Source organism: Paroedura picta, chromosome 4, assembly GCF_049243985.1.
Source record: "Paroedura picta isolate Pp20150507F chromosome 4, Ppicta_v3.0, whole genome shotgun sequence".
NCBI lineage: Eukaryota > Metazoa > Chordata > Lepidosauria > Squamata > Gekkonidae > Paroedura > Paroedura picta.
In genome coordinates this window covers 2153674-2181528 of record NC_135372.1, presented here as the reverse complement: position 1 = coordinate 2181528, position 27855 = coordinate 2153674, and the positions used below count along the sequence as shown (strand labels likewise).

The window sequence follows — 27855 nt, the reverse complement described above, 5'->3', positions numbered from 1 at the left end:
TAAGCATGACCTTTGAACTAGGGTTGTGTGGTTTGGCTGCCTTGGTGATCACTGAAGCCTGAGGCAGCTAGCGCCGTGGCGCGGAGAGGAGGGGCAGCGGCGGCTGGCATCTACACACAGGCGCAGAGCTCTGGACCTACATGCTGCTGCCAGCTGGTGCGCCACCGCTGCCCCTCCTCTCTGCACTGCTGGCCTCCGATGTGCCGCTTTGGGCTTTGATGATGTCCGAAGTGGCCGAACCATGCGAAAGCGCACAAGCCTACTCTGAACATCTCTTGCCCTGGGACCGCCAAGAGGGGCTGTGACTCGATGGGCCTTTCCAAGCTCACCATGTGCACCCAGTTCTGTTCCTTGCAAGCCAGTAGCAGGGGTGGCCAAAGGGTGGCTCTCCAGATGCCCCTGGACTACAATTCCCATGAGCCCCTGCCAGCAGAATTGGAGTCCCTGGACACCTGGAAAACCCCAGTTTGGTCATTGGGGCTAGTGTTGCGTGCACTTCTACACACATACAACACACACAAACACACACACTCCCCAGTTCGGTAGAGAATGAGAGAACAGTGCACAGAATTCTCCAGATGTTTCATTGCAGAGTGGCTCTTTTTTGGGGGGAAATCGTAATCAGCATTTTGCATATGGCTGGGGTGACAGGGGTCTTCAGGAAAAAAGGCACTTTGCAGCCACTCTGCTCCCACTGAGCCAGGCTGATAGCTGGGATGCCGACTGTAGTGGGGTGGAGAGTGAGGGGAAGGCCTCTCTCCCTAGGCCAGAGCCTGTGCCCCTGGGGGGCATGCCCTCCCACTCAAGGCAGTCACAGTTCCAGCAAGGCTCTGCTTTCGCCCCTGCAGTGAACTGGGCCACCCTGTGTCTCCGCCAGTGACATCCCCTGAGGTTCCACAAAGAGAACAAAAAGGAACACCGTCAAGGAACCCAGAAACAAAAAACAAAAGCACAAGAGCAAATGTCTAAAACAGGGTGTTATTTCAAGCTGCAAATGGAAAACACCTCCCAAACCCACGGAAGCACGGCATGGCAAACAGTATACAGTATTGATGCCGAAATCTAGGATGTCCCAAAAAGGACAAACAACAGACTGGCAGCCCAATTCCATTTTGTGCAGATCTTCAGACCATTTTTGTGTTGCCCTGCTCACTCAGTTTTAAAACAGCCAACAATTCAAAGTGGCTGCAGAGTGGCCGAAAAGGCCCTGGCCGTGGCTGAGGCCCGGCAGATACTCCAAGATGTTCTAGTGAGGACCCTCCCAGCCGCATTCTGCACCAGCTGCAATTTCCGGGTCAGGGACAAGGGTGGGGCCACATAGAGCAAGTTACAGTAGTCTACCGTGAAAGTGGCCATTGCGTGGATCTCTGTGGCCGAGTAATCCAAAGACATGTAGGGGGTGCCAGTAGCTGCACGTTGTGCAGATGGAAGAACACTGTCTGGGCTTCCTTCGTGACCTGAGCCTCCATAGAAGGGGAGGCATCAAAGATCACACCCGAATTCCTGGCAGCTGGTGCAGGTGTCAGTTGCCCATCCAGGCATGGGAGGCGCGCTGCCTGATCCTGCCCCTCACCACCCAGGCACCGGACCTCCGTCTTGGAGGGGTTCAGTTTCAGATGGCTCTGCCTGAGCCACGCAGCCACTGCTTAACAGCTGGCATGTCTCGGGGGTGGGGGGTGGGGTGTCTGTCCGTCTGTCTGACAAAAGGTAGAGCTGAGTGTCATCCACATATTGGGGACAAAGCCCCTGGAGTTATATCCTGCTGGTGGATCTTCTGAGGACCCCTGCGCTTTGGCCACTCTGTGACATAGAATTTTGGACTGGATGAGCCATTTGCCTGATCAAACATGGCTTCTCTTACTTTCCGACGTCTGGGTCAGTGTGCTCTGTATCCTTGGTGCTGGGGGCTGGACCTCCTGATGGTGCCTGGTTTGTTTTTTTGGCCATGTGACACAGATTGCTGAACTGGGCCAGTGGCCTGACCCATGGCTTCTCGTATGTTCTTATGCTTAGTTATATGCCTGTCTCAATGACTTTTTATCCTGTGGGTTCAAGGGTTTCCTTGCACTTCGCAAAATGGCCCTGTTTGTGATGTACCCACTTGCACACTTGCCACTGGGGCTCAAGCCAGGTTTGCAGTGGCAGGTATCTGGCTCCTCTCCGTGGGCAGGGGGAGGGAGGCAGCTTTCTGCAGCTGCACAACCTCCAATTTATGTCTTAGAATCCTAGAATCCTAGAGTTGGAAGGGGCCATCCAGGCCATCTAGTCCAACCCCCTGCTCAACGCAGGATCAGCCCTGAGCATCCTAAAGCATCCAAGAAATGTGTGTATCCAACCTTGGCTTGAAGACTGCCAGTGAAGGCAGTCTTCTAGAGATACAGCTTTCTAAATCTGGAGGTCAGCGATTGGGCGTTAAAACTGGGCACAGATGAGTTGAGGCACTGGTTTTGGGAGAAGTGGGGTAACTGTTTGCCGCCATTAGGCTGTGATTGTATTGTAAGTTGTTTTTAAGTATACTGTAGGGGATTTTTAAAATGTTTTTATGTTTTAATGTAAACTGCCACGAGCCGGCCTTGCTGAGAGTGGCAGTATATAAATTAAATAATAAATAAAATAAATAAGGTTGGATGCTAAAGGCCAGGCTTATTTGACTGTCCTCCAAGCCGGTAAGGGGGCACTTGCAGTGGGTCTGGCGAAGCCCTCTAGATCAGGGGTAGTCAACCTGTGGTCCTTCAGATGTCCACAGGTTGACTACCCTGCTCTAGATGTTCCACTGGCAGAAACAGAACTGTCCACGAGCCCAGACTCTAGTGCCCTCCAAGAAGCCCAGGGGCACCCCGCCCTGGCTGGCTTGCAATTCTCTCATCTGTTCTGTATAGCAAAGAGGTGCAGTAGGCTAAGCGGTGGGGCAGGCAGGCTTTAGGACGCAGAGATGCCGGTTAGTGGTCTGCAAATGCCTGCTTAGGGAATCCTTCAGTCATCCCCAGTGTCCTGATTCAGCAATAAATAATTCGCCCAGGTTCATGGACCTGGCAGCGTATCAAGCTTTACACAGAAACCAAGCCCTAACAAAAGATCATGCTGGCTCTAGGTCTACAGCTGCTGCTGTATACACACACACACACACACACACACACCCCACACAGCAAGAGCACAGGGCAGCAGCAGCAGCAGCAGCAGCGGAGAGGGCTTCTTGCATTTCCTTCTGACCCAGGGAGCCTTGCACCAAGCAGGTCACAGGGCGCTGTCCCTGGCTCTGTGCCCCAATGTGTGCAAAGAGGGCAGCAGGCTGGGCCGAGTCCCCCTGTGGCTGGCCGGTGCCTGGCAGCAAAAGGGCACCGAGAGGCTGTGCGGGCCTTGAGACTGCTGCTCCTTGTCCCTTGTCACCAGCAGTCATGCTCTGCTCTTGCACCGGCCAGGGCTGGGAAGGCAAAGGGAAGGATCACCCAGGACTCTGTTGTGTACTCCGAGGATGAGAGGCCAGACATCCAGGCAGACACTGGGCCCTGCAGCTCCCTCCCGCACCAGGCCCCGGGGGGTCCAGAGGGCTCGGATGGGACCCTCGGCCTGCAGCTCATTCCGCCTTCTTGGTTTTCCGCTTCCGGGTGCCTTCGTTCAGCTCATCCCGTGTTTTCGCTGGCAGCAGGGGCGTGGGGGGAGAGAACGGTTCGTGGGCCCCTTCGTGGTGGTGGTCGTGGTGGTGGTCATCGTGGCCAGAGGGCACAGAGCCAAAGAGGACTGGGCACAACACGCCTTCCACGGGCGCAAACGGTGAGCCATGAGAGTGAGTTGCTGTCATGAACACCTGTCAGGCAAGGTGAGAAAGATGTTTTGCACAACACTGTCCCCTCCTCGGTTGCCCTGAAGCCCAGGTCGGCCTGTGCCTCTGGCAGCAACCTTGCTCCCAAGAAGCAGCACTGGCGGGGCTGGAAAATGCCATCAGATTGCAGCCAACTTATGGCGACCCCTCAAAGGGGGGGAGGTTTGCAGGAGAGAGAGGAACTGAGGTGGTCTTCCATTGCCTGGTCTTCTCCGGTGGTCTCCCACCCAAGGACCACCCAAGGCCAACCCTATTCTACTTCTGAGATCAGGCTAGCCTGGGCTATCCAGGGCAGGCCGAAGCACTCTTTGGTTGCAGGAGTGTTGGAGTTGTGGGAATTGCCCCTTCTTGTTCTGCACCTCCCCTCTGGACATTTCACACCCCATTCCAGGAACTTTGGCATCTCTTAGGTTCAGCCCCCGTGGTGGGGAAAACACCCTACGGAAACAGCAGCATCACCCAATATGGCCATCTTGTTGGGCTTTGCCCATTTGCAGTGCTGTTCCAGAATATTCCGGGCCTTTGGGTTGACAGAGGGGCCTGGGCTTTCCCTTCTAGACCAAGGCCCTCTGGCTTGCAGCCTTGTAACAGGGACTTCCCTTGGGGGAGTTGTCTTCTGGCCACAGAAGTGCCTGTCTAAACTTCTCTGCCTCAGTCCTCATCTTACCAAGGCTGGTTCTGCGCTTACTTTGTTTTTTCTGTTGCTGATCCTGCTGAATTCAGATCGATTTGAACTTGGGTCTTCCCCTATCCCCCCCCCCCCCCGCAATTGAAACAAAAAGTGTTCTGCACTTGATTGGGGAAGCTCAGAACGGGGGTGGGGGAGACAAGTGCTGCAGGACTCTCTTTTCTTGAACTGGGGGGGAGGGGATTGGAGATAGGAGAGACGGAGGAATAAATCCAAGAGGCAAATCTCTGCTGAGAGAAGTTAGGGCTTCTGGAGCACACTATAAGACAAGCCTTGCAACCAGGAACCAGGAAGTCTTTGAACTGATGTCCTGGCCAATCAGGGAAGACTGCTTTGCTACGTCAGCGTTGGAAGCACAGAGCAGGAAGCTAATTTGCAAAAAGTAGAAATCTACACTTATACTGATGGTGGTTTTTCAAATATCACAACTTATATCTGCTCCTGCATATCATGTGGGAAAGGTTGGGTCACCGCAGATCTATCATGCATGTTGCAGAGGGAAAATGCCCAAATCAAAATGCAAATTGAATTCAGTGCAGATGGGAGGGATTTATTTGGGCTGGGAGTGGATAAAAAGCGAAGGGCAGACTCGACCCAGCTATGGATGGACCCCACAGATTTTATCCATGATGCTCCAGACTGAGTTGTGGAACTGCCCAACCAGTTTTTGCTTATCATGGGAAATGTCTCTTGCCTTGAAAACCACAAAGGGTGGCTGTAAGCCATCTGTGGCACAACGGCTCTTCCCACGACCACGACCACCTCTAGACCACATTGAGGCCCTGCTCGTGGATGGAAAGGGGGGCTACTCACATTTTCTGCCCATCAGTCAAGCCAGCTCACCTTCCTCCCCCAGAGAGGCTCACCTTGCAAGTGATCATGAAGAGTGTGAAGAAGAAGATGAGGCTGTCCTTGGAGATGGGCAGCCAGTGTGTCTGCTGCAGGGTGAAGAGTACAGCTCCGTACAGGCTGGCTTTGGATGGGCTTCAGGGAAAAGGGGGAATGCAAGGGAGGGTCAGAGTTGGGCTCACATCTCAACTGAGCACATCCCCTCCTCCGCACCTCCCCAACGAATCCAGCCTTTGTTCCTACCTGCCTTTCCGAGGGGAGCAGTCGACTACTGCCCCATTCACATGATCTCTCCAAGGGGGACCTGACACCCACAGTTCCCTCTCTGCTACACCTGAGGCAGCAAAGGACCATGGTCGCCCCTACCCAGATGAATTTCCAAGCAGAAAACTCCTGTCCAGAGCTGGGCATGTATGCGTCTTTGTAACTTCTTGACTCTGGAGTGCCATAGTCTTTTCAAAGTGTCGTTCCCCACCCCTCCCCAGTTTTTGGCCCAGTGTGACTGTGGGTTAATGACTCTCTCTCTCTCATTCCCTTCACAGCTGCAGGACCCATTGGCCACAGGAAGAATGTGGAAAATGCTTTCAAGGCCCCAGAGGGGGAGACTGAGTATGGGCAAGTCCAGCAGAATCAAGTGGAATATCTTTAGCGTCCTTCCCATGTGGGCAGGCTGCGGAGAAAGAGAACCCTGCTCCGTGGAGACCCCATTTCCACATTCTGCTTCCAGCCAGCTGTGGAGGAGTCACGCAGCAGGAGGCCTCTCCCAGGGGCTCCGTTTCTCTGAGTCTCAGCAAGCGTGCAGTCGGACCGGTGTAGTACCCTACTGTGGAAGGTTCTTAGAGTTCATGTGTGAAAAAAGCCCACCAAAAGGTGCTCCTTCCCTCCTGGGGGCCCTGCGCTGCCTGGGAAAGGGCTGTGGACAGACTCCTCTTTGGCCTTCCAGAGAGAGAGAAGATATAAAGACGCACCCGACTGGGGCAGACCGAGCTGCAGTCTGGAGTCTCTACTCACAAAGTCATGTGGAGAAGCTCGTTGGTTTCTGGCTTCCAGACTCCCCGCAGCAGCTGCTCAAAATTCGACATCAAGGCAACTCCAGAACCTGGGAAATGAAAGAATATTACTTCCGGCTCAGAAGCAGGGAGGCCCCCTTGCCCAGACAGGGCTGAGGCTGTTCAGGGACAGCAGTCGCCAAGGGCTCTGTCAACAATCCTGGGAGCTTCTGTGCCTTTTGCTTTTCCTATAAGAGAGTGGAGGGGCTTCTAACCCTTCTGGTAGCAAAGCCAAGTCTGAAATTGCTTGCAGTCCCAGATTTCTGCTTGCCAGCTCGGCTAATGCCAGAAGTCTGTCCAGGAGAGGACAGAGAGCTACCGTGCCCTTTCCAGTCCTTCTGGTTTAGCTCCAGAGCCACCCTCTCCTGTCCTCTGTGAAGCCTGGAGTAAAGCTGTTGGTGGCTGCTTTTGCTCCTTGGTCTTCTACGTCTCCCTGGGCCTTTGAGGGCAGCTCTCACCACAGCACGAGCCGCTCTGCAGCAGCCTGACGGCTTCATTTCAGAGTTCGATACCCTGGACCTCCGGAGAGCTGCCTGGAAAAATGTGCCCCTGGTACCGGGTTCCAAAACCACCAGCCTACCTTTGACAAACCCGATGACTACCATGATAAGCCAGCCCTGGTGATAATGGTGGTGGGCGTGGTGGACTCCAGCAGCGATCTTGCGGACTCTGACGACCTCCTTCAGAGCTACGAAGATCAGTTTCACGGGCAGGAACGCCACACACTTGTAGAAGAGGTTCAAGGGACAGTAGAAAGTCAGGTACCTGGGAGAAAAGGAAACAGACCCTTTGCTTGCCTACCTTCTCCGTCCCTTTGCTCCTTTCCCAGGTGGAGCTTTTGAGGGAGGGGACCTGCTTGAGGCTATGAGCGCCTCCCCCCCTGGTACTGTGAGGGGACGGAAGTTGATTCTGCAGGGGTGGGTGGGTGTCACAGCAGCATCCCTGGAGAGGGGGTGATGAGAGCTGTGGGAGATGGGGGAGAGGCCTGGGTTTGCTTAAGGGCTCATGTGGCTGCTTTAAGGGGACCATATTTTGCCTTCTGCTTTCCCAAAGCATGACAAGAGAAGAAGAAGGTTTTTATACCTTGTTTTTCTCTGCCAGAAGGAGGCTCAAAGCGGCTTCCAGTCGCCTTCCCTTTCCTCTCCCCACAACAGACACCCTGTGAGGGAGGGGAGGCTGAGAGAGCCCTGAGATTACTGAAGAAGAAGAAGAGTTGGTTCTTCTATGCCGCTTTTCTCTACCCGAAGGAGTCTCAAAGTGGCTTCCCTTCCTCTCCCCACAACAGACACCCTGTGAGGGAGGGGAGGCTGAGAGAGCCCTGAGATTACTGAAGAAGAAGAAGAGTTGGTTCTTCTATGCCGCTTTTCTCTACCCGAAGGAGTCTCAAAGTGGCTTCCAATCGCCTTCCCTTTCCTCTCCCCACAACAGACACCCTGTGAGGGAGAGGAGGCTGAGAGAGCCCTGAGATTACTGAAGAAGAAGAATTGGTTCTTTTATGCCGCTTTTCTCTACCCGAAGGAGTCTCAAAGTGGCTTCCAGTCGCCTTCCCTTTCCTCTCCCTACAACAGACACCCTGTGAGGGAGGGGAGGCTGAGAGAGCCCTGATATCACTGAAGAGGAAGAAGAATTGGTTCTTTTATGCCGCTTTTCTCTACCCGAAGGAGTCTCAAAGTGGCTTCCAATCGCCTTCCCTTTCCTCTCCCCACAACAGACACCCTGTGAGGGAGAGGAGGCTGAGAGAGCCCTGAGATTACTGAAGAAGAAGAAGAATTGGTTCTTTTATGCCGCTTTTCTCTACCCGAAGGAGTCTCAAAGTGGCTTCCAATCGCCTTCCCTTTCCTCTCCCCACAACAGACACCCTGTGAGGGAGAGGAGGCTGAGAGAGCCCTGAGATTACTGAAGAAGAAGAAGAATTGGTTCTTTTATGCCGCTTTTCTCTACCCGAAGGAGTCTCAAAGTGGCTTCCAATCGCCTTCCCTTTCCTCTCCCCACAACAGACACCCTGTGAGGGAGGGGAGGCTGAGAGAGCCCTGACATTACTGCTGATAAGAACAGCTCTGGCAGGACTGGGCTGAGCCTAAGGTCACCCAGCTGGCTGCCTGTGGAGGAGTGCCAGATCTGAAGTCTCCTGCCGGCTCTCTCCAGAGCCCACAGAATGCCAGGTGCCACCTAAGAAAAGCAGTGCGTCCAGCAAGTTTCTGCCCGAGGCACGGCCAAATGCCAGGCGGGTGGGCTCACCAGACTGCTGTGGCCAGGAGCACGCTGGCATTGTTGCTGAAGTAGTCGAGGGGGGCTTCTCCGAGGAGCAGGTCGGCCAGGATGTAGCTGCCAAAGCAATAGAGCATGGCCACGACCCAGGAGGCCAATGGACTCTGGCGGGACAGCTCCACGGCCCCTGTAGAAAGAGAGGAAGCGCTCTGAGGCTGGGAGACCCATCCCAGGAAACCCAGCTGCTTTCAGACTTCACGTCTCGCCTATGAGGTCTGCAGACTTCGTTTTCTTACAACAAAAACTGACTTCCGGGGAGCTAAAATTAGAAATGGAAATAGAAAAGTGGTGATAGATCATTATTGTACCATATTGTGACAGCAGTTACGGCTGCTGCTGTTTTTTAAAACCTCCAAAAAATACCTCCTCCCCCCACCAGCCCCTCCCTCCAGGGATAAAGGCACTGAGGCAGGTGGGAATTTTGCAACAGGAAAATGTGTGCCACACCTTCTATGAGGGCTAAAGACACTTAATTGGACTTTATTCTTTCCAAAAATATCTGAGGAGAGCAGCTTTTGCTGGACGGTTTCAACACAAATACTTGACACAACTGATAAAAATGTGTAGACGGACACGTGGCCCTTTAACAGGGACTTCTGTGTGAAATGATTGAAGCTTTTAATGGCATGAAGGTAAATAAAAGGGACGAAACCTTTTTCTCCAGGCAGTTGGAAACCCTCCCTTACCAGGAACGAGCCACTCCTAGTCTGCGGTGCTGCTGGGCATTGCTGTACCAGCCTTTCCCTCCAACTGAACCATTTCGGGGTTCCTAAGCATATTATGGTCTCCAGGGGGATAGTGACAAAATGCAGCCATTCAAGGTCTTGCACAGGTCTTGCATTATCGAGGCTACTTGGGAGAAATCTGGACTGTGGATGATCAGAGCTAGGATATCAGGTGGACGTTCCAAAACAACACGCCGCAGGTTGTGAGCCAGACGGAGAAGCTGTGTGTGGAGCAACTTCCAAATCCCTGATTGCGTCACCCTTCAAGGCCTAGCCTCATGTCCCTTCCTGAGCTCTCCTCCCCACCGGCATTCATCATAGAGATGCAAAGGCTTGGAAAACTATTTTTGAGGAATTTTTGGAAAAACTGGAAATTTGGGGGAAAGTCAAGAAACCCTCCTGTTGTTTCTTTTTCTTTTTAAACAAGTGAAATGCTTGCAAGATAAGTTTTGACTCACTCAGCATATGTAGCATGAATGAACTTGCAGGTGGAATGGAACCACATGCTGACTAAGGCAGGCCCAGTGCTGACCAGTAACAACCAGTAACAAGCCTTGCCTTACAATGGTTCCATCCACTTCCTAAAAAGCTTGGCAGGCATCGAGGGAAGGACTGGGAGGGCCTCGGCTTCAACAGGTGTCGCACTGAGGAAACCTACTATTAAGGTTGCCGGGTTTACCAGCCTAAGTAGAGGTCCCCCACTTTCCGGACGAACCTCCCCCCGCCCCAACTCCCTCCAGTTTGGAAGGACATTGCATGTAACGCAACCTGTTGACATCACTGTGATATTGGGACACTGGGGTTGTGAGAGGGTGTCTGTGACGCTGTGGGCTTCAGCCAAAACTTGATGGTTTGAAGCCAATTCTACCATAGAGTTTTGCCCAAAAGCCAGAGCGTTGCCCCTCCATATCTCCGAGGTATCCATGTCACTTCAGGAAGGCTCCCCCCTCTTATAGACATATACACTCCATTCATTTCTCTTGGCAGAGTTGGCAAGAGAGGAGCAGAATAAAAAGAGTTAAAAAGTTATATTATGAAGAGAAACAACTTTGTATAGAAACAGACCTATTATATGTCTCTGATTAGCACTCTGTCTGTTCAGAAGGTAACAGGTGGGCATGTGCTTAGAGGAGCAGGACGTCTCCAGTTGACCCAATAAGGACCCTGAGAAGATTACTGGAAAAACACCAGGAAGTTCCTGATCTAACTATGCTAACTGCACATTGCCTCTGATGCCCCCTGCAGGACATTCCACATTTTCTGTTCAACCATGCACACAGCAGCTATCGCCTATTTCAACAATATATTTATTGCTCAGTGTGGCTGGTTTTTGTCCACATAAAATATGCTACAAAATCACGACAATCCGATATTGAATATTTCAAACGTTTGGGCCCAGTTCAATCCTTGGCAGCCTCTCCAGTTAAAAGGACCACGATGTAGGTGCATCCGGAGGAGGTGGGCTCAGGAGCCGACAACTTCTCTTTTCAATGCCATAAAGTTTTATTCAATAATCAAATATGCTGGAAGTCCCATGTTGACTATATGAGCCTATCTAAATCCAACTCCTCCTTTGGTCTATAGCAAAATGTTTGCTTTCCTCTACCGGTCAGGGGTCACCAACCAAGAAGCAGGGAGTGTATTCTCAATTCTCATCAAAAAAAAAGGCGTCCAGACACGTATCTTTTACAAACATGCCTCCTCATTCCGCTTTTGGTGCTCTCCAAGGGATACATTTTATGGGGTTGAAGCAGCGGCCTACGTTTAGGCTTGATAAGAAAGTAGGCGTTGACCATGTTATTGCTCTTGCCCCTCTCTGCCGGGATCTGCGCAGCAAACTGCTGCTCCTTCATTAGACGGCTATTTGATGCGAGGGCTATAAAAGAGCCTGGAACTTGACAAGTCCAAATCCATAAGCGGGGCAACATTTAATACCTGAACAGCTGCTGTCCTTGCAGCATCAGAAAGCAGGAAGGCTCCGTCACTTTGCCCCCAGCCCCTGAAACTAATCTCTGCACAGAGAACTAAAAATAAAGCTGACCAAGAGGGTGTTTTTCACTGACTGCCAGGCCCACGTAGGGCCTCTCTGCAAACCCAGGTCCCTCCAGCTCAACAGCCTACGGCAGACTTTCTCAAGCAGGGTTTCTTGACGGCCCTGGAAGGGTTTCCCGAAAAAGTGGGACTGAATTATTTTAATATTTTTTAAAGTTCAACATTTATCTAGTCATGTTAACGCACTCAGCCCCCTCCCAAAATGGCCAATGATGGGCCTGAAGGGGGTGGGAAGGGGAGCTGGCTGTTGTGAGAAACAGGGCGATGGATTTCAGTGGCTGGAAAGGAGCAAGTGATGGGAGCATCACCCGTAAAGGGTATTCAGAGCTTAACTGCCTCTGCATGTGGAGGTTCCCTTTAGTCACCATGACTGGTAGCCACTGACAGTCCTGTCTTTTGTCAATCAGTCTGATACTCTTTTTAAACTACTCCTGTGGTCAGTGCTACATCCTTTATTTTTTATTTATTATAGTTATTGATTTGTTGGTTTTCTAGACTGCCCCTCCCTGCAAGCGGGCTTGGGGCAGTTTACAACATGTCAGGGGTAGTCAAACTGCTGCCCTCCAGATGTTCCATGAGCCCCTGCCAGCGAACGCGTTCACTGGCAGACGCTCAAGGGAATTGTAGTCCATGGACATCTGGAGGGCTGCAGTTTAACTACCCCTGATGTATGTCATATACATTATAAAATCAGCTAAAACCAAAGTGAAACGTTTAAAGTTCCGTTTCCGTCCCCTTCTTGATCAATCCGCTTCTTCCTGTAACGTTAACAGCGGGAATGACCTGGAGGTGAATGGAGGGAGTGCCCTAGACTTTATTGCCTGTGCTAGAAGGTGACTTGTTGTGGCCCTCTGTGTAAATGGTTATGATGTTTGCTGTGCAACTGCCCACAGAGTGTGACGTGAGGCACCGAAGATCCAGGTTTCATTGCTGTGCTCAGCCGGGCCATGACGTTTGCTGGACTACCTGGCAGAAAGCTCTTACCGGGAACCCCTGGGTTCAGATGGAAGCAGGGGAGTCATGCAGGTCCCTGGGAGCTCCGGGGGGGGGGGGGGACGACGATGGATGTCATCATCATCATATTGGTGGCGAAGTTGAATTCTCACAAATGGAAAGGAAACATAAAGGGGGCGAAACACGTCCTGTCAGCGGCTTAACTTGATAAAGAGATCTGCCTCTTGTGATTTATACAGGAACGGATAATTAGGGAAGGGAGGCCAGGCCCACTCTGCTGCCCTCCCCCACCCCCTGGCCATTCATAGCTATAACTAGAAATTACGCCCGCTGTGCTGTAAATACAGCAGGCGCTAGCTGGCTTACTGTGCGGTTTGGGGCAGCTCTAGGGGTCAGCGTGGCCACGGCCGCAGCGGAGTCTGGGCGTGGGGCTCTGGCTGGGTTCCCTGGCCCTGCAGCGGCGCCTACCTGAGAGCCTTGGCAGGGACGGAGCTCGCTGGCTCCTGATAGGTCCGCGGCAATTGTGGCGGCTTGCAGCATCTCGGGCCGCTCCCGGCGAGGGGTGGTGGTGGTGGTGACGGGGCGACAGGGACGGGAGCAGGCATTCGCCGTAGTGTAGAATCATAGAATCATAGAGTGGGAAGGGGCCATGCAGGCCATCTAGTCCAACCCCCTGCTCAACACAGGATCAGCCCTAATCATCCTAAAGCACCCAAGAAAAGTGTGCATCCAACCTTTGCTTGAAGACTGCCAGTGAGGGGGAGCTCACCACCTCCTTAGGCAGCCTATTCCACTGCTGAACTACTCTGACTATGAACATTTTCTCCTGATATCTAGCCTATATCGTTGAAGTTTAAACCCATTACTGCGTGTCCTCTCCTCTGCAGCCAACAGAAACAGCATCCTGCCCTCCTCCAAGTAACAACCTTTCAAATACTTAAAGAGGGCTATCATGTCCCCTCTCAACCTCCTTTTCTCCAGGCTGAACATTCCCAAGTCCCTCAACCTATCTTCATAGGGCTTGGTCCCTTGGCCCCAGATCATCTTCGTCGCTCTCCTCTGTACCCTTTCTATTTTATCTACGTCCTTCTTGAAGTGAAGCCTCCAGAACTGCACACAGTACTCCAGGTGTGGTCTGACCAGTGCCGTATACAATGGGACTATGACGTCTTGTGATTTTGATGTGATTCTCTAACCAATTCCCTATCCACCTAACTATCTGAAAATCCAGATTGCAGTCCTTCAACTTATCCATCAGAACATCATGGGGAACCTTGTCAAAAGCTTTACTAAAATCCAAGTAAACGACAGCAACCGAATTTCCCCGATCCAGCAAACCTGTTACTTGGTCAAAAAAGGAAACCAGGTTGGTCTGGCAGGACCTGTTGGAGACAAATCCATGCTGACTACCTTGGATCACCAAATTGTCCTCCAGATGTTTGCAGATTGCTCTCTTTAATATCTGCTTCATTATCTTCCCCACAACAGAGGTCAGACTCACTGGTCTCTAGTTTCCCGGGTCATCCTTCCTCCCTTTTTTGATGATCGGAATAATGTTTGCTCTCTTCCAGTCCTCCGGGACATCTCCAGTCCTTAAAGAGATGTCATAGTCCCATTGTATACGGCACTGGTCAGACCACACCTGGAGTACTGTGTGCAGTTCTGGAGGCCCCACTTCAAGAAGGATGTAGATAAAATTGAAAGGGTACAGAAGAGAGCGACGAGGATGATCTGGGGCCAAGGGACCAAGCCCTATGAAGATAGGTTGAGGGACTTGGGAATGTTCAGCCTGGAGAAAAGGAGGTTGAGAGGGGACATGATAGCCCTCTTTAAGTATTTGAAAGGTTGTCACTTGGAGGAGGGCAGGATGCTGTTTCTGCTGGCTGCAGAGGAGAGGACACACAGTAATGGGTTTAAACTTCAAGTACAACGATATAGGCTAGATATCAGGAAAAAGTTTTTCACAGTCAGAGTAGTACAGCAGTGGAATAGGCTGCCTAAGGAGGTGGTGAGCTCCCCCTCACTGGAAGTCTTCAAGCAAAGGTTGGATAAACACTTTTCTTGGATGCTTTAGGATGCTTAGGGCTAATCCTGCGTTGAGCAGGGGGTTGGACTAGATGGCCTGTATGGCCCCTTCCAACTCTATGATTCTATGATTCTGAAGATGATGGACAAGGGCTGTGCAAGTTCTCTGGAAAGTTCTTTGAGTACTCTCGGGTGCATTTCATCCGGCCCAGGGGATTTGAACTCATCCAGTGCAGCTAAATGCCTCTCGACAACCTCTATCCATGTTAACCTGCCACCCAGACACTATCCTTTGGCTACGGCCATCTCTAGATGTGCCTAAACACTTTGACCTGTGGGAAAAAAACAGATGTAAAATAGGCACTAAGCCTTTCTGCTTTCTCTGCATCTTCCGTTAGAGTTTGTCCATCCGCACCCAACAGTGGGCCTATTGCTTCCTTTACTTTACGTTTGCTTTACTTTAGTGGGCGCATGCCTGGTGTGTAAGTGGGGCGGGGCAGGGGGCCGGCCTTGGTGGGCAGCAACCAGGCATGTGCAGGCCTCCGTGCATGCATGGTTCAGTCGTAGCTAGTGGCTGTGGGCGTGCGGGTCGCTCGGGCGGCTGTGTTCTCCCGCGGACGGGACATCCCGTAAAGGGGTCATCCAGTGGACGGGTCAGTAGGGGCGAGGGGGCGGTCGGCCGGAGCAAAGGGAGGGGGGGTGCGGGTCAGCGACGCATGGGAATGGGTGGGGGGGCGTTTGGAGTGCGAATGCAGGGACGAGCGGAGCCATAGGGGTGGGAGTGTGGCTGCCGTGGAGGGTGGGGTGTCGCGTTGGCTTACCTTGGCGGTGGTCTGAGGGCTCCGGTCCCGTGACGGCGCGTCCTGGCACCTCCCGGCAGGCGGCTGGCGGCAGTGGTGGTGGGACGAGCGGGAAGTGCGGCCTGTGGAGGAGGCCTGTGGGGGGGGGGGAGACTCGGGAAGGGCCCCTGGCCATCACTAGCGAAGCTCCGCATTGGGTTGTTAGGTTGGTCAGCGACGTGGCGGCCCTGCTCCTTTGGCGGGCAACCTCTCAGCAGGGAAGGGTGATGTTGTGGCAGCGGGAAAGGAGCAGGGCCACTGCGTTGAAGACGTGCCGGCCCTGCTCCTTTCCCGGCAGCAAACCATCTGGGCGGCCAGTCCAGGGCGGGCCAAGTGGCCAATAGGGAGGCCACATGGCCCTCGAATGGCACTTCGCGGCTCCTGATTGGGCCCCTCCGAGTTTTTATCCCGGACAGGTCCCGCCCTAACTCCTCCCCAGGAGGCCTTACCCTTTTATTTAATCCGCTCCGCAGGAGCGGTTTAAAGATAATGATTCAGAATGCATCTGTTAATCCATCCTGCCTTTTTACTGAGGAACATAAACAAAGAAAAGGCTGCAGGGTGGACTGTGTGCAGACAAGAATATTTCCAACCAGTGAGAAGACAGGAAGTTATTTCTGGGGTTTCTGTTGGACTTGCCCTGTGCTTAGCTGGTAAGGAGCTGATTCCATACTAATTAAGCATTCTGGCCTCTGCGAGTGGGGCAAGGAACAGGGTGCAAATCTTCCCCTTACTTTGGCAGCCCCTTCCCAGAAACACAGAGGTGATGCTGCCTTGCCTCTCCGTCACGGGAGGAGGGGATTCTTTGCAGAAGAAAACTCTCAGAAAGCTGCACCCTCATTTTCATAGGTAAACAACTTTTATAGGTTTAGATTTCCTCTCTTTAGAAGAAGAGTTGTTTTTTATACGCTGCTTTTTTCTACCTGGAGAGGCTTCCAGTCACCTTCCCTTTCGTCTCCCCACAACAGACACCCTGTGAAGTAGGTAAGGGATTACTGCTTGGTCAGAACAGCTTTATCAAGACTGTGACTAGCCCAAAGTCACCCAGCTGTCTGTCTGTGGGGGAGCAGGGAATCAAACACGGCTCACCAGATTAGAAGCTCCTAATCATGAGATCAAGCTGGCAAGAAGATATTGGAGTTTATTTGCTTCTCTATATCATATTAGCGTATCACAAAGTATGCCTGCATCTCTTCCAAAACTGGCTAACATTATAGATGTAAGTGCCTGAATGGGGTGGTTGCACATTTGGCAACCCATACAGTGAGCTTCGAAAGACGGTGGGTCAAATTAATGGAGAACAGGGTCTATCATGGTGACGAAAGGGAACCTCCACATACAGAGGCAGTGAACCTCTGAATAACTCTGCTAGGAAGCACGATCAAGGGGAAGGCCTCAGCCTGTATACTATAAATGGTTGGCCACCGTTTTATAACAGGATGCTGGACTAGACAGTCCACTGTCTGGCCCAGCATGGCTCTTCTCACATTTTTATAAGCCAGACTCAGTTTTGCCTGCAGTTCATCTGAATAGTCCTGTAGTCCATGAAACGGTCACTTCCAGGCTAGACTTTGCTCTATGCAGGGCTACCCTTGAGACTGAACCGGTTCAAAATGAAGAAGCTCAGCTCTTTATGGGAACCTGGTGTACGGTGCCCATGACACCACTGATTGCCCAGATGCATTGGCTCCAGGTTCAAGGTTTTGGTATTGACCTGCAAAGCCCTAAATGGTCCGGGACCAGGTTAACTGCAGGGCCACCTCTACCATTACGTTCCCCAAAGAACACAGCAGCTGGAAGACCCTGCCCCAGCCTGGTGGAAGGCTCTGCCAACTAAGGGTCCTTATTCAGCTCTGTAGGGCCTGTGAGACACAGCTTTTCCACCAGGCCTACAGCTGAGGCTGGGAATATAAGACCCTTAACCGCAGACTGGCTGACCTTCCCAACAGAACTCAAGCATCAAAAGGGAAATACCTTCCAAAGAACGGACATCCCTTCTGTGATTGAGTTAATCGGTAGATCTACAGAGAAGTCTAAAAATCTTTTAACTGTTTTAGAATAATATTTTATTGTTATGACTGTTACCCACCCTGATACTCATGGGGAGGGTGGATTATAAAAATAAAGACCATTATTGTATTCATACTTTTGAAAAAAAATTACTAAGAGGATGTATATTCTTTACATAGTATCTTTTCAAAATGACTAGCAAGGATCCTGAAAATGTACACAAAGTTACTCAGTTGTACTTTAAACCCTTTGGCATGTCACTGGGATGGACAGCATGGCACGTCATGAGTTAGAAGCAGGACATGGCAAGATGGGAACCTCTCTGTGCCAGTGTGGAATGTGTGAACAGTTGCTGGGCATTTTATTTACTCCTTGGGTGGGGTTGTGTAATGCATCAAATTCCTGTCTTATCTGGGAGTCTCCCACGGGATAGACTGGAACTAGGAAGTGCTTTTTCTGTGCCTGGGCGTTCATTAGCAAGTCTATTAGGAAGCACTTTTCCTGCATCTTGGTGGAGTTCATTAGAAGGTCCATAAGTCATGGTCTGCAAGGTGTGTATAGAGTCTCATGATTTTTTATTCTGGACATAAATCCAAATATACAGGGAAGCTATTAACATTCACAAACACCAATAGTTTCAACAAAAAATAAGAGTCTGAAAATCAATAAGGTTGACAAGGTTCCCCATGATGTTCTGATGGATAAATTGAAGGACTGCAATCTGGATTTTCAGATAGTCAGGTGGATAGGGGTTAGAGAACCGCACTCAAAGAGTTGTTGTCAATGGTGTTTCATCAGACTGGAGAGAGGTGAGTAGCGGGGTACCTCAGGGCTCGGTGCTCGGCCCGGTACTTTTTAACATATTTATTAATGATCTAGATGAGGGGGTGGAGGGACTACTCATCAAGTTTGCAGATGACACCAAACTGGGAGGACTGGCAAATACTCCGGAAGATAGAGACAGAGTTCAACGAGATCTGAACACAATGGAAAAATGGGCAAATGAGAACAAGATGCAATTTAATAAAGATAAGTGTAAAGTTCTGCATCTGGGTCAGAAAAATGAGAAGCATGCCTACTGGATGGGCTATACGCTTCTAGGTAACACTGTGTGTGAACGAGACCTTGGGTTATTTGTGTATTGTAAGCTAAACATGAGCAGGCAGTGTGATGCAGCGGTAAAAAAGGCGAATGCCATTTTGGGCTGTATCAACAGGGGCATCACATCAAAATCACAAGACGTCATAGTCCCATTGTATACGGCACTGGTCAGACCACACCTGGAGTACTGTGTGCAGTTCTGGAGGCTTCACTTCAAGAAGGACGTAGATAAAATTGAAAGGGTAAAGAGGAGAGCGACGAAGATGATCTGGGGCCAAGGGACCAAGCCCTATGAAGATAGGTTGAGGGACTTGGGGATGTTCAGCCTGGAGAAAAGGAGGTTGAGAGGGGACATGATAGCCCTCTTTGAGTATTTGAAAGGTTGTCACTTGGAGGAGGGCAGGATGCTGATTCTGTTGGCTGCAGAGGAGAGGACACGCAGTAATGGGTTTAAAATTCAAATACAACAATATAGGCTAGATATCAGGAAAAATATTTTCACAGTCAGAGTAGCTCAGCAGTGGAATAGACTGCCTAAGGAGGTGGTGAACTCCCTCTCACTTGCAGTCTTCAAGCAAAGGTTGGATACACATTTTTCTTGGATGCTTTAGGATGCTTAGGGCTGATCCTCCATTGAGCAGGGGGTTGGACTAGATGGCCTGTATGGCCCAACTCTATGATTCTATGCCTCAGTAAAATTGTCAAGCATTGACCGGTCCCCGGTGACAAAAAGGTTGGGGACCACTGCTATCAAACACACCTTGAATAAAACTTTGTTGGTCTTAAAGGTGCCCCTGGACGCAAACTTTGTAACATAAACAAGTGAAGGGCTAAAGTTCCTCACTAAGAGTTTGAGTGACAGGCAGCCCCAAAACCTCTCCCTGGCTAGCAGCTAAGAGGGAATTAATATAACAGCTGTGTGCTGAAGGGAAGAACATCTAATTGAATTCTGGGAGGGACGCAAAGTGCATATGGACAGAATTTGCCTGTGCCCTAGCTGAACATCTACTCTGAGGAGAACTTTAGTCTGTGAACAGAGTCTTTACTAAAAGCTGAAAGCAGATCCACATCATATCTGGAGGACTGAGACGGTTATTTTGGCAGAGGGTATTTGGGCAGGAGGAAATGCTCCCCATTCAGGCCCAAGGTAAGGGGAGAATTCTTCTATGAAGAGGAGTGTCTCAATCCAATTAAAAAGGGGAAACCAAGTGTGAGAATTTCCTTAGACATGTGTAAGAGAAACAAACTCCTCAGGAAACTGGCACTTTCAGGTAGGGGCAATTTGGGGGCACCTAGCAGAAGGGCACCTGCCTTCCAGAAACCAGGGGAACTCAGATGTGTTTTGAAATAACCACCATGACCAAAACCTTGCAAAGAAAACTTAAATACAAATAACATCCAAGACTATCTAACGCCTGTAACAAAGAACAGATTTGTATGGAAAAACTTTGATTCCTCATCTCAACTACTCCTCTCACTCTGTGTAAAGTCAAATCATTTGTTGGTTAACAAATGGCAGGTTCCATGAGGGTTTTGGTTGAGGATCTTGCCCTCCTCTCTTAATGTGCCCCCCCCCACTCAGTGGATCCGGCAGACTGGGGAGAGGGGAGGGTGGGGGCTAGAGTTGTGGGGGGAGGGAGGGGGTTGCATTGTCAGATACTGCCCTTATTATATGTTTTATTGTTGTACTGTTGTTCGGCACCACAAGTCAGCCGATCTGGGAGTGGTGGCATATTAATATAATAAAACAAATAAATATTTTGGAAAACGTTTTGGGGACGGTTTTTACACCTTCCTAAAAAGTTCCAGAGGTGAGAAAGTCCGCTTCACTTTACAACAAAGAAACCAAGCCACAAGGGCAGCACAGTCTGCGACGGAAGAACATCTTCTTATGGAGGGGCGGGGGCGCCAAAACCACCGAGCAAAGACCGGCGGGACAGGAGTAAAAAACAAAAAACGCCACCTTTTATTGGCCTTTTTGACACCCACATGCAAAGTACTCAGCGAAGGGGGCCGCGCTTTGCATGCACCCCGGCATTGGGCCGACCCTGCAAGGAGGGCAGCTTGCGAGGCTGCAGGCCCGGCGCGGCCCTCCTCGTCGGCTTGCCCCCCCCCCCGCCCGCTCCCCTTGCCCTCCGCCGCCCCGGCCCGCCCCGGCCCAGCGCGCGCCACCTGCGCCCGTCCGTCAAGCCCGAGGCGCCGCCGCGTCCCGTTTCCCCGGCCAGGGCAAGGCAGGGCAGGGCAGGGCTCCGCCGCCCCGGGGCCCCCTCGTCCAGCCCGGAGCTCCCTTGGGGGGGGGGGTCGCGGCCGCGGTCAGGGGGCTCCGCCGGGGAGGGCCAGCAGCGGCTCCCGCCCGCGCGGCCAGGAGACTCCAGCCCTGCTCTCCCGGCGCGGGCGGGGGAAGGACCCAGCAGCAGGGGGGGGGGCGTCCGCCTGCCCGTCCTTGGGGCTCCCTCCCCTCCCGTCCCCTCCCCTCGGCGGGGTCTGCGGTCGGCCTGACCTTTCTCGTACTTGAGGTAGAGGAGGGAGACCACGAAGTAGCCCAGGTCGAAGACCGGGAAGACGGGCAGGTGGGCGAAGGCGGCGGCCAGCTCGGCCCCCTCCAGGGCGCCCAGCAGCTCCATGGCGCCCGCCGCCGCCGCCGCCACCACGCGCGCCCACCGCCTCCGGGAGGGAGGGAGGGAGGGAAAGCCGCGAGCCGGGCAGGGACCGCCCCGGGGAGGGAGGGAGGGAGAAGGGCACGCCCCCGGACACGCCCCCTAGCAAGCGTGGGCTGCCGGGGCCCTGCAGAGCCTCCTCCGCGCCGGCCCCCGAAGCTTTCCGAACACACTTTCCGGGCCGTTCTGCGCACGCGCAGCAGCAGCAGCGTTCGGAAGGACCCTCCTTTCCCGACCCCCGCCAAGAAGGCGCCCCGAGTGGGCGTGGCGGGTGACCCGCGCGGAGCCCCGCCCCGCGGTGAGCGCGCGCCCCCTGGCGCCTCAGAGGAGGAAGCCGGGAGGCCTCTGCTGATTGGCTGACGCGTTGCCCAGCGGGGAGTTCCGGTTCCGGGGACTGGACGCGGCAGGATGCTGGGGGACTTGCTGGTTTTCGGGTGAGGAGGAGGAAGGGGGGACGGAGTTGCTGGGCAACCGGACGCCTAAAAAAAAGTGGAGGGGGGACGATGGTGTTGTTGTTTCCACCCCCCCAGTGCTGTCCCGTGGGATGGAGCTGGGGCTGCAGGCCCGGGGTGGGGGGGGGGGGTGTTTGTGGCATCAGGGTTTGGTCTGAAGTAGGTGGCGGCCAGGCTGGGTTGTTTCCTTGTCCCTAAACAAGTAGTTGGGCGATGCCTTTTTATGGCAATTGACGAAGATACCTTAGATCAGGGATGGTCAAACTGTGGCCCTCCAGATGTCCATGGACTACAATTCCCAGCTGGCAGGGGCTCATGGGAATTGTAGTCCATGGACATCTGGAGGGCCGCAGTTTGACCACCCCTGCCTTAGATAGAAAAAAAGTATAACAGAGTCCAAGCTCACCTTTAAGACCAACAAAGATTTATTCAAGGCGTGAGCACCTCCTGGTGGTCCCTGGCCCCAAGGAAGCCCGTTTGACCTCAACCAGGGCCAGAGCTTTCTCCATCCTGGCCTCCACCTGGTGGAACGAGCTCCCAAGGGAGATCAGGGCCCTGACGGAGCTCAAACAGTTCCGCAGGGCCTGCGAAAGGGAGCTCCTCTGCCAGGCTGAGGTCGATCTGACCCACCAGTTCCCACTGGGCTTCAGTACGAATTAATCAATGTTCCTAGTATTCTACCATACTGCAATGTTTATTATGTTTATTATGTTGTTACCACATCACTATAAACTGAGTTAATTGTACTGTCCCCCGAGCCTTTGGGGAGGGTGGTATACAAAAATAATAAATTAAATGTGCTGTTCTACTGTATTTTTGATGTGACCAACACGGCAACCCACTTGAATCTAGAAAATAGCATGCAACTGTATTTGGAATTTTACCTTAAATCACAGCTGTCTGTAGTCTCTGTTTGCCTTTCAGGTATGTAAATTTCCCACGTGGGTAACAATAACTGTACTAGAAACAGAAAAAAGAACTCATTAAAAAAATTATTTTACAGGACTGGCACATTATAGAAAAAGATACCCTGCTTTTCACTACCCAAAGGAGTCTCAACACAGCTTACAATTGGTCTCCAATCCTCTCCACACAACAGACACCCTGTGGGGGAGGTGGAGCTGTGAGAGTAACTACTCTGACAGCACAGCTCTAACAAGACTGTGAGGAGTCCAAGGTCACTCAGAGCTGCGTGGGGAGGAGTGAGGAATCTAACCCAGCTGTCCAGATTAGAAGCCACTGTTCTTAACCGTGACATGAAGCTGGTATTGTATTCTGTAATGAGTTAACAGGAAAGAAAACAAGGTCATTGCAGAAGTAGTGAGCTTTTGGACCCCTCCCATCTCAAGGTTGTATAGCCATGTTCCCAACCTGATCGTTCTTTTTAAAATTAAGTTACTGTTTGGCAGCCAGTGCATCAGTGCCCTTCATGGATGGGGAGAGAGAACAGATACCTGGACTCATACCATAATCCCCAGATGCTGAAGAGTGTAGGGGGCAAGATGTGCAGCTGTGGAAAGTGCAGGAGCCATGCCAGGGCTTGGGGGAATAAAATTCCTGAGTTGGGGGTGCCAAGATACATGTAGGGAGGAGAAAGTACCCCTAAGTAGTGCCCTTTCAGCTCTTCTCCCTTTATAAAACTCATGGTTTAAGGATATTCTGGGATAGGGTGGACAGGTTAAAGGTTGAGCAAAATTAATGCCTCTTTTCTTTTGTGAGTGGACTGTAACTTCTCTAATTTTCTTTTTCTGCATAGGACACTGTTGGTCAATGCAGGAGCAGTGCTGAACTTCAGGCTGTGAGTGCTGAAATAACTAAAACTGCCTAGTGTGGGTGGGGTGGGGTTATGAGGTCAATATGCTTGGAAGCATCCAACTCTCTAATTCTATGAATTTGTGGCTGGGTTTCAGGGCTTTGCCTTACAGAGTCTGGATTGCTGGTCAGACCAACTTTTGGAATGTCCTGTTTTTGGCGTTAAATCGCATGGTTCTTACAGGCATAGCTCCCTGGTTCAGTCAAGAACAAAGAGAAAAGCCTTGTTCTGAGAATCTAGAAAGCTGCTGCCTGAACTGGGTTGACTTAACTTAAAGCAGATTTATATGTTCAACTTTTCCTTCCAGGATGCTGTTTAAAGCATCTTATGAAACAATTGTGTTTTGAACTTTGACTCTGTCTTTGTCCATTTGTCTTTTGCTGAGGGAGCTTGTGGCCTCAGTTCTGAACTATCTCCGTGTCCCTGGGATATGAATAATTCTTGTGTGTCCTTGTGCCTCAGGAAGAAAAAAGAGAGCCAGGGCTTTGGTGAAGAGGTGAAGGGACCAACAACAGGTAAAAGTCCAGAGCGCCATAGAGTCTCAATAGAGACTGTTATGCTGGAATATTTCAGGGCAGACATCATTGGCTGCTTAGGTGCCTCAGTACCGACAACAATCCTTCAAATCAGTGAAGGCAATAAGTATTGTGCTGTTGTCGTTCCTGACAAACAACCTGCAGTTGTCTTGCCAGTTCCTAACTGGCAACTCAGAATAATAAACCCTTGAAATACTGACTGAGCTCCTTGAAGCCTTCACTGAGATAATACTTACAAATGGCGTTGAACATTTCCTATATCAGTGCAGGAACTTTCCTTTCCTCTGTCACTCTTCACAGCAGTTTCCACATTCACAGTGCTGTTGGTTTAGTGTCTCCTTCAGTGGGGCAAAGTCATCCTAATTACTCCTCTTACTCCTGGCAGGGCTATGCAAATTTGTGTAGCTTCTCCTGCCTAGGGTACCAAGCACTGGAAACTGGCCAACAGCAGTACAAGTTGCTATTAGTGCTGGAAGACCTGAAGCTTCAGGTCGTTCCACAGCCAGCCCCTAACTGTACAGGAGAAGTCCAGGAAAGGATTAATGCATCCATGCTGAGATCTGCCCCCTGGAGTCTCTTATCTGGTTGGTATGGAAGATGTAAAAGCCTTGAGGAAAGGGTCCAATCGCTGGTCTAAGAAGGGGAGACCATTGAGACAGGCCTCTCCTGCCTGAGGCTGCAGGCATTGGAGACTGCCATGGGCCTCTGTCAATGCTGCCAGACCTTAGGGTTTGGTTCATTTTTGCAGCTGGCCCCCATCTTTACTGGAAAAGCCCAGCAGAGCTCTGCTAGGTCAAACAGCCATGAGGAGATCGCAAAAGGTGGCCTGCTCCATACAGTCTCTGAGGCTTCCTGGCCTACAGGGAGCCAGTGGATTGGAGCTGAAGGTCAGAACCCCCGCCCCTGAGATACATAGGAGCAGTGGGATAACAAACTCCAAGGGACTCATCCAAGCAGGACCGGTAAAGTAATCTTTGTTGGTCTTAAAGGTGCTACTGGACTCTGATTTTGTTGTGCTCCTTCAGACCAACACAGCAACCCACTTGAATCTACCTGATAATTCTAGTACAACCACAAGGAATTCACCCTGACCCCCGTGATATGCTCTGCAGGGCTCAGAAGGCAGAGGAGGTGAGTTAGGACACCAAGTCCAAGAACCAGCCTCTTCAGGCACACGGCTGCCTGATCATAAATTAAAAGTCATCTCACACCCTCCAGGGACAGTGTCTACTTAGGGGCCAGAGTTTTTCTGCATTCAAAGAAGCAGGGAAAAATTGTTGGAAGAGGTAAAAGAAACTCAGCAGAGGTCAGTGGATCTCGCGCATCAATTCAAAGTACTGGGAATCAGGATCTGATTTCTTGGGCCTGCTTCCATTATAATGGGGACACATGAACTGGCTGGCACTGATTGCTTTCCAGAACCTGAAGAACAAATCTCTGCTAGTGCACACAGTCAATACTATGACAAAAGCACACCAGTCGGCAATGAGGCACCAGATCAATGGCATTCCTGTGGGAGTTCAAATTTCATGTTCAGTTAAGCCTGGATTTTGCAACACTCTGGGGTTTTGTGATGGCCCTGGAAGGGTTTCACCATAATTAATTAAACAGTTCATTAATTGATCTTAAATATTTTCAAACAATTACAAATTTATCGAGTGATATGATCATATGACCCCCCAACAGCCAATGATGAGCTGGGAGGGGGTGGGAAAGGAGGGTCCCAGTCATGAAAATCCTTGATGGCTGAGGCTGATCACACATGGTAGCGACTGAAGTCCAGAGAGGTAAGTGCTCCCAACTTAGGTGTGTTGGGAGGGGGTCAGGGGGTGATGGAACAGCGGAAGTCTGCCGTAGCCTTCTTCCTAGCCTTGTTCCTGGCCTAGAGGAGTAGGCCGCTGAGCCGTTTCTGGCATTTGGGGTTGGAGGGGTAACAGTGCGTGCTCTCCCCCAGCCCCTCCTGCACTATAGCTGCTCCATGTTTGGGTGAGGATAGAGCTGTGCTGTGCTTTGGGTGCAATCCTGTCCCAGCCACTCTTGAGGGATTTAAAGGGGAAGCACACAAGCTACCTCCTTCCTTGCATGGCCGCAGGAGGGGAAGGGATGATGACTGGGCTGTTTTGTAAGCAAGGTGCTTCCCCTCGCTGCGTGCCCAGGTAACTTGCTGCAAGCGTGCATTTAAAAAAAATAAGAGTCATGGGAACTTGTTCGCGACAAGCCCGGCTGGCCGGGGTGTGGGGCCGTAGTGGCTCGTTTTTGCCCAAGCAGCTTTGCAATGCCTGACTTTCCACAAGCCCGACCGAGCCAGCTGGGGTGACTTCACTAAAGAGAAGAAACTGTCCAGTCACTTCCACTGTTTGTTATCTTTACGCTGTTCCCTCACTTGTTTAATGTTACTCTATTTTTAATTCCTCCCCCTCTTCTTGTGTCTTTCTTTTAAAAAAGATAATGTGTACTGCCCTGCTTCCCATTTTGGTACTTAACTATATTAATAATTGTTGTTAGTAATTATTCTTGCCAGTGTATGTGTGGATGGGAGATATTTGAGGTGTTTGTTGGCCCATTTTATTTATCTGTCCTTTCTTCCACTTAGGTGATAATATCAGAGAGTTTTTGCTGAGTCTGAGGTACTTCCGGATCTTCATTGCTTTGTGGAATATCTTTATGATGTTCTGCATGATTGTGTAAGTGTCTGTGTGAGACAGAGAAGTGGGACTCAGTTTACACCTTCTTATGTGCTTCTTAGAACTTGGATTTAGTATTTACATAACTTTTAATTTATGTGTTCTCCTATCAGTTTTTAAAAGAAAAACAAAGCTTTGTGAGAAATCATAGCCCCATCTCGTCCAGTTTATAGAAGCATCTCTTAGGATTGAAACTGGGTCACAAAATGAGAGTAACAGGACTGATCCAGCCATACTTCTGTAAATGAGTTGGAGAAAGATTTAGGCCATACCGTCTAAGGCAGGGGTAGTCAAACTGCGACCCTCCAGATGTCCATGGACTACAATTCCCAGGAGCCCCTGCCAGCAAATGCTGGCAGTGGCTCATGGGAATTGTAGTCCATGGACATCTGGAGGGCCGCAGTTTGACTACCCCTGGTAAGGTCAGAGGTTCGGGTCTCACTCCACCCCATCAAGGCATTGGGTGGTTTTCAGTGACATTCTTCTGTAAATTTGGGGTGATGAGATGGATATTCCTGGTCTATCTTACAGGCTTGTTGTAGCAATAATGGAGGTTAAAAAGTTGATCACTCATTTTCCCTCGTCTTCTTCCACTAGGTTATTTGGATCTTAAACACATCTGGCCAACTGAGGTGACACCTGTAAACTTGGAGTCCTCGGCAATGGCTTTCTGATGGAAACATGACCTTTCTGACCTTATGAAGTAAAAGATTATTGTTTTTGGTACTGGACTCTGACCTGTTCTTCCTTCCAGAATGTTCAAGAATTGCAGGATGCCTCTGTGGAAATTGCACTCACCAGCAATTAAAGTGTGCTCCTGTGGCTGGGGCAGGGTGAATTCCGTTCGGCTTCTGCCATTACTCTCAAGGAGAGTCAGATTCCAACCACGTGGCTTCCTGTAATGGGCTGGAGGGGGCCTGTGGTGCCCTTCATGCCTGAGGCAGACTCTGGCTTCATGTCAGTCTCATGCAGCTCACAACAGCAGGTTCTTGGCACATGGAGGTCCACTTTGTCAGCTTTATGGGCCAAACTGAACTAGCTTGGGAGTGGGGCATGGGGGGTAGTAGATGTATGCGGTGACTAGGGTTGCTAGGTTTCCTGGTCTGTGCCAAGATCCCCTGCTTTTCCGACTCAGCTTCCCCTCAAACTTATCTGAAGCTGGAAGGACTTCAGAAATTAACCTGATGTGCTGATATCTCTCAGAGAAGTATGTCAGGGTTGTTAGGAGGGCGATGTCCTGATCCTTGGGCGAAACGTTATGGTTAGAAGCAAATTCTACCATAGAGTTTGCCCAAACCAAGCGCGCCCCCATCCCCTGACATCATTTCTGTGT

General features: G+C 51.1%; 2 protein-coding genes across 3 annotated transcripts; one reads left to right on the top strand and one right to left on the bottom strand.

The window, feature by feature from the left end:
• Positions 1-962: 962 nt before the first annotated feature.
• Positions 963-21079, bottom strand: TMEM38A (transmembrane protein 38A). Of its 2 annotated transcripts, none has more exons than XM_077331499.1 (6): positions 20881-21079; positions 8645-8801; positions 6987-7171; positions 6369-6456; positions 5375-5492; positions 963-3805 (listed from the first exon to the last, which is right to left on the bottom strand). In XM_077331499.1, the coding sequence occupies exons 1-6, from the start codon at positions 21002-21004 to the stop codon at positions 3575-3577; spliced, it is 903 nt and encodes a 300-aa protein (XP_077187614.1). In that variant the 5' UTR covers positions 21005-21079; the 3' UTR covers positions 963-3574. The 2 variants fall into 2 exon arrangements, with proteins under 2 accessions (XP_077187614.1, XP_077187613.1); XM_077331498.1 differs by lacking the exon at positions 20881-21079 and adding an exon at positions 15252-15511.
• A 138-nt stretch (positions 21080-21217) lies between these two features.
• Positions 21218-27248, top strand: SMIM7 (small integral membrane protein 7). Its single transcript, XM_077331500.1, has 5 exons — positions 21218-21471; positions 23246-23287; positions 23765-23817; positions 26432-26522; positions 27120-27248. Exons 1-5 carry the CDS (start codon positions 21446-21448, stop codon positions 27133-27135), a joined length of 228 nt encoding a protein of 75 aa, XP_077187615.1. The 5' UTR covers positions 21218-21445; the 3' UTR covers positions 27136-27248.
• Positions 27249-27855: the final 607 nt, after the last annotated feature.